General features: G+C 40.1%; 1 protein-coding gene across 1 annotated transcript in view; it reads right to left on the bottom strand.

Annotated features, from left to right (window-relative positions):
- Positions 1-20707, bottom strand: part of cfap61 (cilia and flagella associated protein 61) — a 236943-nt gene that overhangs the window by 86088 nt on the left and 130148 nt on the right. The window contains exons 18-20 of the mRNA XM_043696862.1: positions 18446-18541; positions 13457-13625; positions 11805-11979 (exon numbers count right to left, since the gene is read on the bottom strand). Of these exons, the coding sequence (XP_043552797.1) occupies positions 11805-11979; positions 13457-13625; positions 18446-18541 (440 nt within the window). The remainder of the gene's footprint in view (positions 1-11804; positions 11980-13456; positions 13626-18445; positions 18542-20707) is intronic.

Genomic DNA, 20707 nt, shown 5'->3' with positions numbered 1-20707 from the left:
GCAGGTCAGGCAGCATCCGAGGAGCAGGAAAAACATTTCTTGATGTTTCCTGATGAAGGGCTTTTGCCTGAAACATTGATTTTCCTGCTCCTCGGATGCTGCTTGACCTGCTGTGCTTTTCCAGCACCACTCTATTCTAGACTCTGATCTCCAGCATCTGCAGTCCTCACTTTTGCCTGCAATTTTTCATGTCAAGGGAAACGGCATTGTGCAGCAGTCAGCAAACATGTATTCTAATAGTACCATAAGGCTTTCCAATGCAGCATCATAACTGTTGGAGCTAATTAAAATCAGGATAGGAGCTTCTCCCATGGATAGTTGATGGACAAGACTTAGCTACAGTGCCATAAAACATTCAATTATGTCAAGCTAAAATTCCCCTCAACATCTCACAGCCTGCAAATAACCCTACCTTTGTCACAAAATGATCAGTTTTTCCCTTCATCACTTCTCATGGTTCTACATAAGTCATCAAGTAAGACATTACTGCACGTATTACCTTGCATTCACTCTCAAAAGCTGTTATACCCTTGTTACTATATCTTTCTCATTTGTTTCTATCATCATGTACATTATCGTAAGTATTGTAAATACTGAAAATCCTTGCCTCGGAAACATATCAATCCAGTTTCATTTTCTGTCCAGGCAAAGTTGGCAGGGAACAGCAGAGAAACAACCAGTGCAGGAAGACGTTCTGCCACTCTTCACATACTGACACCGATGGGAAAAAGGTGCCATCAACATCATTGGTAAAGACAGCATTGAGGATGTCAAGGCTGGAGGCCATGCACAGCAGGGTATATATGGGCATCTTTCCTTCTTTTTCTCTTTCTAATTAACTCTCCCAATTACACACTCACACTGTCACACACTGAGTGTAACAACCTGATGGTGCATTGCTTCTGCCATTGATTTTAACGCTTACTCTTGCAACTAGATCTTAACCCTTGCTCTTCTCTACACATTCTAGGTCACTCAATTGACTCAGTCACTCTAGTCAGATACCCCTCCAGAAGATGCATCACCACTTGTTTTTATTCTGCATTAGTGCTGCACTAGTACAGAATTCAGCACCATCTCTTATTTAGTGATTAGTAGGGTGTGCACTAAGAAATTTATTGAGCTCAAATGAGAAAGGACCAGGTCCAGGTGGCAAGGGTGACCCAGGAAAGCTCACTGGAATGCTAGCTCACATCCTAGCTCTGCTGAAGCAGGTATAGATGCAGAACTTTAAAGACTTGTCCTAGATTATTTCTGTGCACCAGCATTTGCTGACATTATTGGGCTTCCAGCTATGGAGAACTAGAATATGATGCACAGTATGAAAGACTGCACAATCACAAAGCATTGACACTCTGCAATCAACCATGTAGAATGTGAAAATTGCAGCTGTGTACCTCCTCAGGGCTCAACAACCTTATCTGCCTTACTTGGGTTGTGAAACCAAATGGATAAGGATTTCAATTGGACATTATGTCCTGGTGCCTTCTCTCCTATTGATCAGTAGAAGGGTATGGTAGTAATGGCAGTTCTGCATTGGAATGGAATGTGATGCCAACTTTCATAACGACAACAACATACTTGAAGCCCTATGCTAATTCTCACTTTGATGTTAAAGAAATTGGGCTGGGCTAGAATGCTCTGGTAGATGTTGAGCTGCACCAATCTGCAGCTGGGCTCTCATGTCCCAGCTCCTAAAGTTATTTGCAAAATCATAAAAGGCTTTCTGAAATCTTAGTGTATGATGATATGGATAGAAGTGAAAGAGAACTGAAACCCTTGTTCCTGTTCCTTACGGGCCATTAATCAATAGCCCAAAGTTTTTGATCTGGGTCAGAATTTCAAGGCTGCATATTATATGCCTTGCTGATGGGGATTTCAATGATGAGTGGGTGCCCAGCCTTTCTTCCCAGCCAGCTCTGAGCTCATATCTATAATAGGAAGGGTGGCAGAGTGCTGAAAGTGGCAGTCCGTCCACAGTACGTAAATAAATAGTCAATAGTCATTTGAGTTAGCTTGTTAAAAGCTTCGTTAACCTCAATATTAGCCTTCCCATATGAGTTCATGTTTCCATCAAGCACTTTTCTTGGGACTGGTTGCGGACCTGGCCACATGTACTGTGCAACGCTGGCGCTGCTGGGACTGATAAATGGGTTTAAATAAAAAGGATTAATTATTCACATGTTCACTCCAAATATATGACACTATATCACTCAATCACCACCCACACAAATGCATGCTCCAGGGAAACATAGTTAAAGAGGATGGTGCACTTCAACAAGTTAGAAACAAAGGAATCATTTGTAAGTCACATGATTGGCTCAAGTTGGTGCAGGTCTAGTAAATGAGAACTTTTTTTCCACACTTCTAATATAATTGGGTGAATTCAACAATCAAAATTGTATGTCAAAATCATTGCAGGTTTATCTTGAAGTAGTGGATTTTTCAACAGATCAGGAAGTTAGTTTCTTGTAGTCTTAAAACTAGGAGATCAATTTTCTGTACAAGTGGACTTGAAAAGGAACAGCGTTGGTGTTGCTGGTTCTAATTTTCTGTCCCAAATGTTGCTGCTACTGCAGTTTCTGAATGTATTGCTTGCTGATTGACTAGTCCCCCCTGATACTTCGATAAGTATGATTGGTGATCTGAAAATAGGTTTAATCAGGTGCCCGAGTGATCAATACTTCTATTATTCACCAAAGCAATATGTGGTTTGAAATCATTGCTACACAATGGAAGATGGATAGTGGCCTATGCATCTACTTATGATTTAACCAGTTTCTTTACAGCTCTCTATGTTAGGTTTTGAACTGACAGGCAGTGGATGGAATCTTCCCAATCCCAGAAGTATATGGATTATTGCGAGTCATTGGGAAAATATGGCAAATTCTGAAAAATGAGATTCTCGATGTCATGAAGAAAATTCTGATTCTACAACTGCAGCTACAGCTGGAAGAGCACAGCAGTTCAGGCAGCATCCAAGGAGCAGTGAAATTGACGTTTTGGGCAAAAGCCCTTTATCAGGAATAAAGATGAAGGGTTTTGCCCGAAACGTCGATTTCGCTGCTGTGCTCTTCCAGCACCACTAATCCAGAATCTGATTTCCAGCATCTGCAGTCATTGTTTTTACCAACTGCAGCTACAGGCCAATCTTCAAGTATTCACACGCCATTAGTACTAAAGTTCACCTCCTATTCTCCCATTTGTCAGATAGAAACTAAGTGGTGACAATTCCTAATATGAAAGTCAGAGCAGGTTCCTGGAAACTCTCGCTCACCGCTTTCTCCTCTGGACTCCAGTATACACCAGCCCCCAACATCTCAGGTTGCAATCCTCAGAAAGCAACTGCCACCATTCCACAGATGTTGGCTTCAAACTTGTACGAGTTTCACTGCACCATCATGGCCTATCTCTGATCCACTTACAATGCAGTTGTCCATTTCAAGGCACCAGCAATTTTCATTGTAATGCTGCCTACTGGGACAATTTATGCTTGGAGAAAAGCACCTATCTCATGATTTGGAACACTCACTCACTTTCCGAGGTTGCCCACAGCATCTCTGCCTTGCCTTGGCTTTTTACACTTTGCTGCCTCTGACAAAGGGTCACTGGTCGCAAAACATTAACTTTTTTTTCTCTCTACAGATGCTGTCAGACATTCTGAGTTTTTCCACCACTTTTCTTTTTCTTACAGATTTTTCACATCCACAGTTCTTTGTTTAGAGAGGTGGACATGTTGCTGTACAGTACTATGCTATGTCAATGTTACATTTGCAGCATATGCCAGCATTGTACAAGTACTGCAAGTGCTTCAAACAAGTCGCTATGTCTCATACAGCAAGACTAATTACTAGCTACCTTAAAAGTCTTAGTTGCTGACCAAAATTCACAAACATCATTGGCTGCAAAAGGTCATGGAACAAATTTCCTCCTACCTTCAACTCTAGGTAATTACTGATATGTTCTTTTGTGCATACTGCCTGAAGTAACAACACAGGTGCTGGTATCCCGCCACCAAGGCACCCTTTATTTACACGTGGAAATTCCTGACACTGATCCAACTGTCAGAGCCAGTTCTCAGAATGTCAGGATGTCTGATACTCCCGTTTTTATCTGTTAGCCAAGGATCCTTGATTAGATCAGATAACAACTCCAATCAAGGAACTCATATTCTATGAGGTCCACCTGGCTGACCTCATTATAATCACTACATCACTCCTCCTCTGAGTCCTAGGACATAGGCTGGTTCATTTTCTTGTAAAGCTTTAGTGTCTGGTGTCTCAGGGAAAGGTAGACTCTTAATAACCGAAAAAGTTGCGGGTTCACACGCTGTCAGGAGAATTACTCATTAGTTTTTATTTGCCCCAATGTCATTTGCCTGGAAAGAATAATGCATTCTTTCCACATACTGGGCTCAGTCTTTGATGGCAGGATTGAATGATTCAATCTTCCCAAATAATGGCATGTTGCCAGTAATGCTTACCCAATTCAAAGACGACTAATGAGAATGAATGTCTTCAGGAGCATGCTTTACTCTTGTCACCACTGAAATAACTCCATAGAGGTCTGTATCTTGTCACTAAGTCACCCTCTTTTTACATGTGGAAAGTTGTTGACACTGATTCAGCTCCTTCAGAACCAGCTCTCAGACAGTTAGGATGTCTGACATTCCTGTTTTTATCTGTCAGTCAGGATTCTCTCATATTCTATGAGGTCCACCTGGTTGACCTTGTTACAAGCACTATACAGCCACTCTTGGACTTTGTCGAGGTGGGGGTGGGTAAAGTATCAGTAATCATATAGCATTTACAATTTCCTCCTGTATTTACATGGCATGATTTGTGATGCAAACATGAGAATAAGTTCCACCATATCAAAGGTTCGTGGACAGACATTCCGTGGCCCTCCTTGTTCGAGTCTGCATTGAACACTATGCCAAACTGTCATTTGTGTGTTGTGCGAATGCTAACTGCTCACATTACTCAAGGCTTGTTCTGTTTCTTTTATTTCCCACAGGTTCTTTGGAACCACGATTAATGGATGCAACCACAGCAGAGTTAGAAGGCTTGCAATGCTCTGAGTCTATGTAGGAATTGTAAAAGTCACCTGATCTTCTGCAACCATCTTAGCACTCCTTAAATATTCATTTTCGAAAGAGGCAATTCCAGAAAATCATAAACCGGATATGGTGCATGTTTAAGATTATGAATATTGTGTGCCTTTGCTATGTAAGACAATAGAGCTACAATATTAATTGCAATGTTGCAATATTGACTAAATATCAACATTAGTCTTTGTTATTGGTTTGACATTAGAGTGGCAGTGATATACTTTGGATATGATTATACAAAGGGCAGGGAATGTTTAACTGAAACATTCTATATGAAATTATTGCCAACAATCACTGGATAGAGCCACAATTTTTGTTCATCTCCTTCCTATCTTCTCATTATTCTGCCTCTCCTTAGTGTTTTCTCCCTCATCCTACTGAAGGAACTACTCCGATAGTGGTTGCATGATTTGTCCCATTGCAAAACAAACTTATGCAATATAAACCACAACCCTCCAAGAATTCTGAGCTCCTCCAATCAAGGGCAACCCCAATGTCCTTTCCCCAATAATTTTAGACCATGCCTTAAGCTGTTTCAGTCTCAAGTGTTAGAATTCATTTCCTAAATCTCTCTGCCTCCAACCTTCTTTCTTTAAGATGCTCCCTAAAACCTACCATTTTGCCAAGCATTTGATCACCTATCTGAATATCTCTGTCATTGGATTGGTGGTTTTTGTGTAACTATACTTCTGTGAAATGTCTTGGAACATTTTACTAATATAAAGGTACTTTATACATGTGTAAGTTGATGCTAATATGACCACAATCATATGGTTATATGACTCTTTATGGTATTTATGTAACCTGATGCTGTGCAATTTCTGACATTATGGTACAGAGCAGAGATTCACAAATGAGTATGAGTTCCTTTCATGAGTTAAGAGCCTAGCGTGCAAAAGAAACACTTTATTTCAAGGCTGACAGCCTCTTACCTGCTGTGCAGGGCAAAAAAAAAGGGGGGGGGTGTGGTTAATTGGTGTACTATGAAAACATCTTGGTATTTTGCAGGAAAGCGGGTACAGACTTGCATGATGTATTGTGAGTCATTATGCACAAGTTACATATTAATAAAGCACAGCCCTTATAATTCATTAAAGCAGTGGCAATATTTGAAGAAGCCCTTAGGTAATAAGTGTGCAGTCACTGACATCTTGAACTGGGAAGAATCTTTCAATGTGCATAAACGCTTGGGTTCTATCCTACTACTTCTTAATATCCACAGAGAAAACTATGAATGTATTTGCTTGAGCAAACATAGGAATCAGCCAACTGATTAACACAAGCATAAACTGCAGACTGACTAATATTATTGATGCCCCCTGTAGCAGCTTGGAAGGGCTGAGAGACAATAGAGTTCAGACAGTAGTGACCGATGATGCAACAGGCTCTGCCAGATCTATTTCTATATCTAGGTCTGCCAGTTAGTTACTGATCTTCTTACACAATCTGACCCAACTCTGTCACAATTCCTCAAGAGAATCAGAGCTTCATTTGAGAAATGAAGGTATTTTGTCATTGCTTATAAACTATATGAAACACCACCTACTATTAATAATATGACTTGTCGCAACTCTTATTTGTATCATACTCCTTACCTGGCATCTCCTCTTCCCGGGGATGTTAAAAAAGATCTCCATGAATAAATGAGTGCAATGTCAGAGTTCCTTAACAAGTTGTAACAAAAAGAAGGAACCACAAGTACTTTCAAACCACCAAAGGACAGAAACTTGCATTTATGTAATGCTTTTCATGATCACTGGTTGGCAGGTGAAATAAACCCTATTAGTGACTACAAAAAAGTATCTCCCAAAACTCTACATAGTTTTATCTAACAGCAGCTGATGATTGGTTCACATAGGTCACTCAAACTATACTTCACTTTATTTGTAGAAACCACTGCAAAGGGCAAATGAAAAAGCAATGATGGTTGTCAGGTTAGTGAAGACAAAACTAGTATTGGCATTAAATTATGTCAAAGTGTTCCTTATGTTCACATATTCAAAAACCTCCCACCTGTTTCAGACTGGAGCTCCAATTGCTGGATACCAAAGCAGTGATACGTTGGTGGGACTCAACAGCCATTTGACATTGACTACACTACCACATTGTGTACATGGAGTGATAGCTAAACCCAAATCTGCCCACAAAATCCCTTCTCCATAAGAGTTTTTTTTCTGTGTGAGACTGGCCACCCAAAAATTTATAACATCCAAGTTAGTTTTTGGAATATTTAGGGTTAGATTTTTATATGGCAATGCGATGAAATTTGGTGCAGCAGTAAGTAAGGTGAAGTATGGCCTTAGATTATAAGAGGATATCAATGAGCTGGTCAGTGGCAAATGGAATTCAGTCTGGATAATTATGAGATGCACTTAGGCAGGACCAAAAAAGCAAGGGAATATTCAAAGAACGGTAGGATCCTGGGATGCTTTGAGAAAGGCACCTTCCAGATGAAGCAATGCTTTACCTGTACTTCAATCTGTCTTTATAACTGAAGCCTGTCATCCCTGGGGTAACGCTTGTAAATCTCTTCTACTCTCTCTCTCCATCCTATAGTGTGGTGCACAGATCTGTACACAATTATTCAGTACATGACTAATAAGTATTCCTATATTCCAATTCAGTATACTACAATCCACTCAACTGCGCTCAACTTGAGCTCTCCCCCTCACTCTTATGCCAGACACAACCATAAAAAAAAGCACCTGTTTGTGAAAGGTTAAAAAAAACACAAGAAAAAAAAATAGAAAGCTAACAAAAATAATTAAACAGTGTGAAAGCAGTGGCAGGAAGAAAATAATGATTTCTGTCTGTAAGTAATGTTTTAGTAAGGAACTACTAAGATGTTCTTGTTATTACAAAATTATGTATCACGCAATTCACTAAAACAATGTAACATAAGCATTTACTCATTACTCATGTTTGTTATAGTCAATATGGCTAATAATATAAGACAGTACAAGGATTAGGAAGCCAAATGTTAAATTACTGTTGTTAATCAACTGGATTATTGAACAGAAATATATTAACAGGTAGACATTAGTCAGCAATTGCTCAGTCTTAAGTGACAGTCAATGAGCCATTATTGCTTAATAACATAACTTGATGCACCAACATCCTAAAATAAAAGATCCTATAAACATTAACAGGTTTGTTGAAAATGCATTCCTAACTAAAACTGTTGGTGTATTACATTAATCCTAAAGGAACCTGGGAGATTGTACGTAAGTAGTTAGTATGACAACCAATTACAAGAATGAAATTACACTTATTACCAGACTTAAATTTATGTTACCATTGAAAATCATTCTTGCTTATAAAGCAGGATCATTTATTTTTCAAATGAATATAACTACAATATCTCCTTGATAATAAATTAACAGTTAATCACCTAATTAAATGGGTATTCATGTGTATTCTTCAGTATATTCGCTCTAAACAACACAGCAATTTACAGATAATTAAAATATATAATAAATTTGAAAAACGTGGGAACACATCTAAAATTCCAAATAATTTCTGTAGTGTTGGGAAACAAAGCTAGCTGAAATAATGATATCACAAAACTTAATTAAACATAATTACATCACACTGACTACATGAAAATAAAGCATGTCTTAAAAATTCTTGCATCTGTCAGGTACCTTGAGACTGTGGAAGTTGATTAAGTAAATTGAACAAATGATAGCATTCTTACACCGCCTATTTTCTATTTTTATTATATTGTAATCATTTTCCAATTACATTACACAATTCCCTTTAGTTTTAAGATGCAGCCATAGGTTTGATGGAGAGAAGGTGCTTTACTTGTGGAGAGTCTAAAGCTAGGGGCCATCAATATGTGAATAAATACAATAAAGAATTCAGGAAAAGCACCTTTAGCCAGAGAATGATTAGAATTTGGAAACAGTGCAACCTGGATTGGTGGGGTGTACGGTTTTGGAGTGAGAGGGATTGAACATTTACATGGAGTGAAGCCGCATGGGCATTGTTGTTGTGCTGAGCATTGTTGAGGGATGGTGGGGAGTGGAGTCGAACATTACTAAAAGTGAGAGATTCAATCTTGCCCCACTCACTCCAATACCCCATTTCTCAACTATACTGACTCTTTCAACACTAGTCAGACAAGACGACTGGATTCCAGAAAGTGAGTCAAGAGAGGGTGGCTATAAGAAAGGGTGAACGCTGTTTCAAACCCCCCTATCCCTCAACAATTTTACGCACCACAACAATACCCATGTTGTCTTCACTCCATGGCAAAAGTGAGGACTGCAGATGCTGGAGATCAGAGTCAAGATTAGAAGGGCGGCATGGTGGCTCAGTGGTTAGCACTGCTGCCTCATAGCACCAGGGTCCCAGGTTCAATTCCAGCCTTAGGCGACTGTCTGTGTGGAGTTTGCACATTCTCCCCGTGTCTGCGTGGGTTTCCTCCAGGTGCTCCGGTTTCCTCCCACAGTCACAAAGATGTGCAGGTCAGGTGAATTGGCCATGCTGAATTGCCCATAGTGTTAGGTGCATTAGTCAGAGGGAAATGGGTCTGGGTGTGTTACTCTTTGGAGGGGCAGTGTGGACTGGTTGGGCTGAAGGGCCTGTTTCCATACGGTAGGGAATCTAATAAAAGAGTGGTGCTGAGAAGGCACAGTAGGTCAGCCTGCATCCGAGGAGCAGAAAATCAAGGGGTTTTGCCTGAAAAATCGATTTTCCTGCTCCTCGGATGCTGCCTGACTTGCTGTGCTTTTCCAGCACTACTCTAATCTTGATTGTCTTCACTCCAAGTAAATGCTCAGTCCCTCCCACTGAAAAGCCCGACACCCCATTACTCCAGATTGCACTATTTCAAATTCTAATCATTCTCTGGCTAAAGATGCTATGACGGGAGGTCAAGAAATGACCTGGAATGGGGAGAATGAATATTGTGAGGGGTTAAGGGAGGATGAGCATTGTTGGTGGTGATGGGAAAGTGAAGAGAGGTGTACACTGTTGAGGGTGAGTGGGGACTAACCATTGATGAGGTGGAGCTCAGCATTGTCAGTGGGTGGGAGGAGGATGAGTATGATGCAGTGGTGGGGGGGGGGGAAGGCGTGTGAAGATTAGGATGAACATGAGGGAGTGAGGGAGGTTTAGTGAGGGGATGTACAGTATTGAGATTGAGAGGTCTGTTTAAAACAGTGTAAGTCAATGAACTGAAGACAGATCTTAAGGAAAATGTCTTCATTTCATGATGATAAGTGGGGGCACATCTGCACTGCATTAAAGCTCACCAGTTATGTTCACCCCTGCAACCTTGCTGAAGTCGGTATCAGAAGGTGGAAAAACTGTTAGTTAAGATGATAAGTGGGTAGTTGAAATCACAGTTAAGATTGCATGCAGTATCTCTGACACTGAACAGAAGACCTGGGGCTACAAAATTGAGAAAAAAGTCTTAACAAGCACAAAAGAAAATCTCATTGTGACACACAAGTAGCCAGAGAAGGAAGGAGAAAATATTCCCGACCTAGGGAAACGTAGAGGAAGAGAAAACAGAATACTGAATAAAGGCAGAAAATATTATAAAATAGAGAAGGAATAGACAGAGAAAGATAGAACCAGAGGGAAAATATTGAAATCATTTGTTGCTGTTTGTCTAGAGTGATGTTAGTAAAATGTCCTGCAATACAAAGTGATGTAATTTATACCATATGTTCCCTCTTAATTAATAGAAGTGATTTTTGGAGTTGGTTTAAGAGAGAAATATTGGGCTCCAAACTGGCTGCTTTTAGTTATCACTGTGATGAAAACATCCTAAAAATCTGCCAACTGATTTCAGCAATGTTGTAGCCTGAGGAACTCAGAGAGAAAAGAGTCAGACAGTGCTGTTGTAGAGGAAAAGGAGATGGAGAATGAAACACAAAGAGAAAAAGTCATTTGGAGCTGATGAAAAGCACTATGTAGTGAAAGAGAGAACAGAGAAGGGAAGATACCAGACTGGTATCAATATGGCAGGTGGATAGTTGGATTGGTTTCATCTTTCGTGCAGCATTTTCGACATTTTCCCATCTACTGCCATTTTAGTCAATGACATATCAAATCCAGGATGGCCTAAAGCATACTTATTATCTTGAAGTTACGACCCAAAGATATCACTAGCACTGCAACATGATTTTTAAAATTGAAATTACGAAGGATTTAGAGTGTGTAGAAGAAGCTGAGGTAGGTGTTCTTTTTTCTTTTTTATTAGAATTTCATGTACGCCATGAGTATGAGTCTTATAGAGTCATAGAGTGCTACAGTATGGAGACAGGTCCTTTGGCCCAAACTTGTCCATGCTTACCAAAATGTCCGCCTACGCTAACACCATTTCCCTGCACTTGGCCTATATCCTTCTAAAACTTTCCTATCTATGTATTTGACCAGTTCTGGTCTTCCCTTTCCCTACCCTCAGTGGAGTCTCTTTGGACACCCACCAATTAACACAAATTTTGTGCCAGTGATCATTTGCTTAGTCAGCATAGGCATCTTACTTACATTTCATAACCAGTATAAGTTCTGGCCACAGTCTAATTTCCTGCCCTAATCACTGTTTTCACATCATTTCCACTGACCCTGGGTAGTAAATAGTGTAAATTTTGAGACATTTACCATGTTCACTATTAGAATTGTCACAGAAGATCAATTCGTAATAATCATTATAATTGTGGTAATATTAAAATTCTACCTTTAATATTTGCTTCATGCTTTTTGAGCCAATGCAGTGCATTTTCACAGTCATCATGACTATTAAGAACAAAAAGGTTGGAGGGTATTTTTCCTGTAAATTGCTGGTCAGGGTCAACAGTCACATCCTTATTTGTCAGCATGTCTTTTATATCCACTCCTGTGGGACAAGGAACCTGTATAATGGGAAATCTGTTTCAGTCAACCATAATAATCTTATATATCATCCAGTTATTTTTAGTTGCTATTTTTCATGTAAGAATCAAAATTTCTGCAGAATGACCACCATAAACTGAAAAGGCCATGTTTTTATTTCTAGAACTGTGAACAGATATCTCAAAAGATGGTTTGTCTATACCCCAGTATTGTCGCTGACCACTAAAGAATTTGAATACGAGAATAAAAATTATAAGTTGATGTTAACGGGTTTTGAGTCAATTCTGGTCAGCAAGAATAGGGGTAATGGGTAATCAATAGCTTGTATTTATAAGGTGCATTTTGTGTACAGCCATGTCCCATAGGACTTCTCAAAGGTAATCAGAAATAAAAATATGCAATTGTCACTGGTTGTATTGTCAATGTTGAGAGTGGTGTCACACCTCAATCATTCTCTGCTGAAAACACTGTAATCTTATAATGACAATGTTGTAAATACAAGTTTCATTAGCATGGCAATCTTGGACTACTTGCGGTATTCACCCAGAAACACTGTAAAACATAAAGTATATCGTTTGTGCTGGAACATTACAACAAGGAGTGGTGCATGTATGGAATGAGCTATCAGAGGAAGTGGTGGTAGCTGGGACAATTACAACTCTTAAAAGGCATCTGGATGGGTATATGAATAGGAAGGGTTTAGAGGGAATATGGGCCAAGTGCTGGCAAGTGGGACCAGATTAATTTAGGATATCTAGTCGGCATTGATGGGTTGGACTGAAGGGTCTATTTCCATGTTGTATATCTCTATGATTCTATGACTTGATGTAGGCTGTGAGGCAGCAGTGCTAACCACTGGGCCACCGTGCCGCCCACATATCTAGTCGGCATTGATGGGTTGGACTGAAGGGTCTATTTCCATGTTGTATATCTCTATGATTCTATGACTTGATGTAGAAATAATAGGATCTAGATCACCTCTAAGAGTGGTATCTGATACTTATCAAGACTTAAGCATATCTCTGTTCCATCTTAAACAAATGCTGAGTCCAATTATGTTATACTGAATATATTGAAGAGAATTTTAATTCGCCAGAATTTGTGGTTTGGATTGAGTGGGAAGTTAAGATATTGTATATCTAAATCTAGACATTAACTCATATCCAAGCTAATCACTTCTACCTTTAATGGCGGTTAACAGGGGATAGGCAAACAACCCTCTCCCAGGAGGAAATGAAAAATGCTAATCAGGTTTTGTGTTATGTTCAGAATGGCTGAGATAAGTTCTGTAATCAGCCAACACACACTCGCTATTAGCCTTGCATGCAAATACAGTGGTCATTTGAAACTATAACCCATCCAAGAGTCAATGTCTTGACAAAAGAATAGACAAAAGGAATTTAGCAAAAATAGAAAAGAAACACAATTGGTTCTGTGTGACAATTTCAAATATTCGTACACACTATGCATTTTGCTTAAATAGATACTTATACATACCTGATACTGTAGTCCAGTACATAGGATTAGATGCTCATATGGCACCTTTGTTTCTCCTGTTACAAGTACATATTTTGCAGCTCTGTTTATACCAATCATCTTGCCAGTCACCACATTAACCCAAGTCTGCAATGATATCTGTGCGTGATCGTCATGATTATAGTTGTAACTGCAGGGGGAAAGGTACAGTGTTAAATAGCAGTTCTATTCTTTACAGAATTAATTAAGAGTGTTGTGGATCTGTAATATCTTTGTTAATATAATGGGCTAAGTGGAGCTTGCAGTCAGAGGTCATAAGTAAGGTGCAGGTGGTGGGAAAAACAAGTAATGTTCTTCTGCCAAAATGACAAACAATATCTGCAGTTAGCTCGAAGCAACTCGAAATGAAAATCTAAAAAAGTAACAGATCAAACTAAAGGATGATTCAATACTTTGATAAAACAAGCCGCACTGCTCATTAAGATTATATGTACAGCTTAAGTTGTACATTGATATTATTGTCGTTCAAGCTATTTTCTGTTTAACTTCTGCTTCAAGGCAAAATAAACCTTCAGTATAATGCACCTTAAGTGTATAGAACCTCTAGCACCAGAAAAATGCCAAAGGACATGCCAAAGTGCTTCACAGTCTATATAACACTCTTGAAACGTGGGCAAAAATGGCAGTTAATTTATAATAATTATTTGCCAACAGCAAGACGCTATTTGAGAGATAAATATTGAATAAATCACCAGCATAGCACTGCCATACAAGTACGAATAGTGCCATGGATCTTTTGTATCCACCCGAGCATGCAGATATGGTCTCATTTTAAATCTCATCTGAAAATCAGTATGTTTGACAATACAACATGTCCTCGGTTAGATTTTGTACTGAATATGGCTCATAATTTTCTGACTCAGGAATGGTAATGACATTACTGAGTTAAGGATGTTACTTATAAACATCTGTTATGATAGATACTGGGTTGGTTCAAACCACCTTCTCAAATATGACTGTAAACAATTGTTTAACAAATACATTAATTATACTAACTTCAGATGTTGTTCTCTCTAAAATTGTTGATTGATTTGTTGTTTAAAATTGTTGCACTTGTAATAAATGACAACAAAAAATTAGTATGAAATTTTACAACAATGTGGCTGCTCTCATTTGCTTGATATGTTTATTGACACAACAAGCTGAATTTTACTGGTTAGTTGGAAGTTCATGCCACTGACATGTATAGACAACAGGGGACCCTGTCACATGAAATTGATGGGCAGCAGCTAGATAAGTGGTTCCACTGGAGTTCGCTTCAAGAATTGCTGGCTAAGTCAGAGGGCTAGCAGCTCAACATCCTCAGTATTGCCACTACGAACTGTAATCACTGCTGCAGCAAGCAGGGGCCCTGCAGCTTTGGAAGATTGGCTAAAAATATATACATTTTAAAAACTCATGCCCCGAGAACTGAACGGGAAACACTTCCAGGGATTTTGTTGGAGTTGCAGATGCTATCTTCTGTATTGGTTGCCCTCTTTTTAATAATAAAAGCCTTTCCTCACTTGGGCACCTACTGGGAGACTTTATTTAGCTGAGATACTTTCCATATGGCAAGAGGAATTGAAATGCTGGCAGCCTAGAAAAAAATACTCTAAATAGGGCCTTTACATATTTAAATTGACTGCTCACCTCTATGTGGTAGGCAGTCTGCCCAATTCCGAATCCATTATCAGTAAAATTACTTAATGTGGAACATATCCAAGAATCTGGCCTACCAAGGATCCCTGAAATTTTATGAGCTTCCCATCTCTATTCCCATCTCCTGGGGGTCAGTAAAAATGGGTCCAATTATTCCTTAGCACACTTTAGTCATCCTTTCAATCACAAAATTACCTGATTACCAAGATAGCTAACATTCGCAAAATCCCACCATATGCGCCCTAAGTGTTTTCGATCCATGTAATGGCAAAGACATTATGTTGTTACTCCTATGTACAATGGTACCACTTGTACTGTTCTGTAAATCTAATGTATTCAGATTATCCCTTTATTACTGTATCTTTTACATCCTACTTGATTTCTGACTTCACTAACAGCTTCACTTAGAGATTGGGAAAAATGTGAAGCTCACTGAAACATTGAGTGGAAACAGCACCCTCTTCTGACCTGTATTTGGAGGCCGGAGCGTATTTAATTGGATAGGAGGATACTGGGTGTGGATCTAGCTGCCTTCCAATCTTTGCCTCGATTAAGGCTGGGCAAGATGGCTTGTGGATGGCCTTCCTGCTCTAATGCAAATTGAGGTATTTTGTATTGGCATACTCTCATTTACAAGACACGATGGACATGTCTTCATTTGTTACACCTTTGTACATGGCTGAGAAGATCAATCTTTAAGAGGCAGGTTCTGTCACTAGCACAGCATGTGAAGCTGCCAAGTGGTATTGTGAGTTGTTGCACTTGTTGTTAAACTATTGTTAACCTTTGTTGATGTGGCAGGGCTCATCAGCCCAAGAGACTGTCACTATTTCCGTCTTTCACTAGCTAGTGACTCCTGAGCACAATATTCAATGTTTATAGTTTTCTCGTCATGCCTCCAAGTAGGCCATTCCGACTACTTCACCACACAATGGTCCTCTGGGCATGCAACTGTTTTCCTGAAGCCAACTTTGTTTGATTAGGACAAAGACATTTGGGAGCTCTGCAGTTGAGAAGACCACTGCATTCATGATCTTCTCATGCCATGGTATACCCAAAATGCACCACAGTCAACAAATAAGAAGTTAATGAGCTTCTTGTTACCAGGTTTTACAGTCAAACAGCAAAGTATCAAGAACTTAAAAACTAGTATAATGGTCTTATGGTTTAGCTTAGTGCTATCCAATATGTTTTGCATATCGGTCAAAGGTGGAAGCAGCATTCCTTCAGAATGTATTGAGTTCCGTATCAAAAGAAACGTTGTCTGTTACTCTGATGCACCCAAGGTAGCAGAATTTGTTAATCACTTTCAGCAGAATGCTAATTGGCGTGACTGGCGCAGACCTCAAACACCTTGTCTTTCCACCATGCGTTTCTTTACATTTATAGTCAGAAAGAACTAGTTACAAGAATGGAAGAGACATATGATTAGATTCCATACAGTATGGAAACAGGCCACCTGGCCAACAAGTCCATGCTGACCCTCCGAAGAGTAACCCACTCAGACCCATCTCCCTTTGACTAATGCACCTAACATTATGGGCAATTTAGCATGGCCAATTCACCTAACCTGCACATCTTTGGAGTGTGGGAAGAAACCAGAGCACCAGGAGGAAACTCACGCAGACACGAGGAGAATGTGCAAACTCCACACAGACAGTCGCCCAAGGCTGGAATCAAACCTGAGGTCCTGGTGCTGTGAGGCAGCAGTGCTAACCACTCTGCCACTGTGCTGCCCTCGTGGGACCTGAATGGGAAACAAACTTGGGCGAAGTTAATGTTCACTTAATGGCTTAATTCTGCCCCAGCACATATTCAACAGGTGGGACAGTTACCATGCAGAGATCCTAAAAGGCAGACAGGGAAATTATTGCAGGCTCCTCAGGAGAGGGGGTATGGGTTGGTAAATTATTCCTCAGCACTTGGTCAAGAGACCAAGCATTGAAAAGGGAGACCTGCTGACAACCAATGTCGAGCACTTTCTTCCGATACCTCTGGCATCCCCTCAGCCATCAATTCCATTGCTTGTTCACTCATGTGGGGTCTGAGTCTCTCACGGATTCTGGGCTTCTGATAGGTGTATTATTGGCAGCTACCACCTCCACTAGTGGCACTGACAGCAATGAGGAATAGCCAGCCTCTGATTGGGTAGTAGAACTGAGGGATGTGGAAAGAACTTCTGCAAGCAGGGTCCTTGAACTCAGGGAAGGTCTTCCGCTGTTCATTCAGTGTCTCCCAAAAGGAGGTGATGTGGGGCTCTTGCTGATCTCCAGTTGAGAGGGTGAAAAGTCTAATTATTCAGATTAAATATCATATATTAATTGTTTCTCACCACCTAGATATTTACTGACTTGCTTAGCTTTTGCAATATTTACTTTTGTTATTATGAATTTATAATCCAAGATATTTTGCTTTTGCCATGACAAGGAGTAATTGAGATTAATAACAGAGGCACACTTAAATAAAATCTAGTTGGATACAATGAGGGAAAAAAGAAGAATGAAATGCAGATTAAAGTTTAAGTACGCGGTGGCTCATGTAAAACCTGATTGTTTTTTATATATGTACTAATTCACTGGGTTTGTGTCACTGGCTAGGCTAGCATTTACAGTTCATTCTTTATTACACTGCAATAGAGGGAGTTGTCTTATTTAACCACAGTAGTTCTTGGTCTATAGGGACATCAACAATGTTACCAAGGAGGAGGATCCAGGATTTTGACCCAGTAATTCAGCTCCATGTCAGGATGGTTAATGGCTTGGAGCAGAACTTGCAGATGGTGGCGGTTCCATCTGTCTGCTGCCTTGTCCTACTAGGTGGTGCTGTTGAAGGTGCTTTCATTGGAAACTGCAGTACATCTTATAGATATTATACATTGTTGACACAGTCCATTGGCGGTAAATGGATTGCTTCGGTATTCCAAAATTATATGTGAAGTAATTCTTCATACTTTCATAATAAAAACATGAAACATCTCATTCCAAAATCTACTTCAGGCCCTCCCTCCATTGTTTGGGTGCTATTACACATTTTCTGTTTTACATTACTAATAAATTATGAGCTGAAAATGTGTTGCTGGAAAAGTGCAGCAGGTCAGGCAGCATCCAAGGAGCAGGAGAATCGACGTTTCGGGCATGAGCCCTTCGACGTTTCATGCCCGAAACGTCGATTCTCCTGCTCCTTGGATGCTGCCTGACCTGCTGCACTTTTCCAGCAACTCATTTTCAGCTCTGATCTCCAGCATCTGCAGTCCTCACTTTCTCCTAATAAATTATGTGCTAAACATATCACATTAGATGATGCACAGACCTTGCAGCTTTGAATTTTCTACGCACAGAAGTTGAGTAACTTCCAGGAAGTCCAGATGTTGAAATCAAGGTCAGGTTATGAAACCGTAAGTGTGGACTGCAAAGAAAAAAAACAAATCAACAAATGCAGTAATAGAAAGTCAGTAATAAACGTGAATCTGAATAGGGATGGAAGAACGAGAGATAGGTGACACATTAGGTAAGGTTCTTGCTGTATCTTACCGAACTCACCTCATTGACTACCTACTCCCCTCTGGTATTTGTACACCTTATTTTAGAGCCATCTTCCAGAAGAACTTGCCACTCACCAGATAACTGAATTTCGTCACAAGGAAACATTCAGTGCCAGAACGCACCTGGCTGGAGGAGGAACCACACACACAGGCCTCTCAGAACTCTCTTCTTAGGACACTTCTGAGGTATCTGACCTTTCAACTCCTCCTGGAAGTTGAAGCCAAGGAGAGTCCACACTCCTCTTGCCAGAGGCAAGTGGACCATAGCAATTCAAGATCATCCAGACACAATGACTCCATGGTCATCCACCCAAAACTCCAGGCCAAGGGTCTCCATTGGCAAGCAGATTCCTTCCACCCCAGCTGTAGGATCTGGGACTACATTGAGACAGCGGTGCCCAGACTGGGTACTCCTGGTGGTGATGTGCCCAGAACCTGGATTCTTGGCAGTGTCAGCGAGGCAGCAGTTGCAGCAGAGCCAGGGTCTCCTGGGGAATTGGCATAATTGTTTCTGTTCCTGAAGAGGGACTCCTTGAGGACCAGAATGTCTTGCAGAGACTTCGCAGAAGCCCTGAATCCATGCTTGAGACCCAAATTTGAACAGAAGATGAAGTCTTATTGTAGTAAGATGAAGTAATTTCTTTTTATCCTTATTGTACCTCAAAATAGTGCTGGACTGTGGTGACAAAACATATATCTTCAAGATATATGTGACAATAAATAACATAGTAAGAGGAATTAGAGTCATACAGTCATAGAGATGTACAGCACAGAAACAGACCCTTTGGTCCAACCTAATCTAATCCCATTTGCCAGCACTTGGCCCATATCCCACTAAACTTTTCCTATGCATATACCCATCCAGATGCCTTTCAAATGCTGTAATTGTACCAGCTTCCACCATTTCCTCTGGCAGCTCATTCCATACACGCATTGCCCTTTGTGTGAAAAGTTGGTCCCTTTTATATCTTTCCCCTCTTACCCTAAACCTATGCTCTCTAGTTCTGGACTCCCCCACCCCGGGAAAGGACCTTGTCTATTTATCTCATCCATGCCCCTCATGATTTTATAAACCTCTATAAGGTCACTCCTCAGTCTCCGATGCTCCAGGGAAAACAGCCCCCGCCTATTCAGTCTCTACCTATTGCTCAAATCCTCCAATCCTTATAAATCTCTTCTGAACCCTTTCAAGTTTCACAACATCCTTCCAATAGGAAGGAGATAAGAAATGCATGCAATGTTCTAAAAGTGGCTTAACCAATGTCCTGTACAGCTGCAACATGACCTCCCAACTCTGATACTCAATAGTCTGACCAATAAAGGAAAGAATAACAAACGTCTTCTCTATCCTATCTTACCTGCGACTATACTTTCAAGGAAGTATGAACCTGCACCCAAGGTCTCTTTGCTCAGCAACACTCCCTTGCAAGTGTATAAGTCCTGTTGTGATTTGCTTTTCCAAAATGCAGCACCTCGCATTTATCTGAATTAAACTTCATCTGACATTCCTCGGCCCATTGGCCCATCTGATTAAGAACCCATTGTACTATAAGGTAACCTTTTCAGCTGTCCACTACACCTCCAATTTTGGTGTCTTCTGCAAACTTACTAACTATACCTTCTATCACACAACACCAGGTTATAGTCCAACAGGTTTAATTGGAAGCACACTAGCTTTCGGAGCGACGCTCCTTCATCAGGTGATACTGGAGGGCTCGATCGTAACACAGAATTTATAGCAAACATTTGCAGTGTGATGTAACTGAAATTATACTTTGAAAAATTGATTGGCTGTTTAGCCTTTCATCTGTTAGAATACAGTGATAGTTTCACTTTTTTCATGTGTAAATCACAAAACCTTTTTTTTTAAAGTTGCATTCTCGGGTTAGCTGTTAACAATGGTGATAGCTAGACAATATGTTGAAGGTGTTAGCCCCCTGTGTTCTCTGTCTATGATCTGATGTTTAGATTGATTCTAATCTAAAAAATGAGATAACAGAGTTTTACATAAATTCATGCAGTTTTTAAGC

Source organism: Chiloscyllium plagiosum, chromosome 9 (genome assembly GCF_004010195.1).
Source record: "Chiloscyllium plagiosum isolate BGI_BamShark_2017 chromosome 9, ASM401019v2, whole genome shotgun sequence".
In the NCBI taxonomy this organism is placed as follows: domain Eukaryota; kingdom Metazoa; phylum Chordata; class Chondrichthyes; order Orectolobiformes; family Hemiscylliidae; genus Chiloscyllium; species Chiloscyllium plagiosum.
Note: the sequence above shows the minus strand (reverse complement) of the source record. Positions and strands in the feature narration are given on the sequence as shown.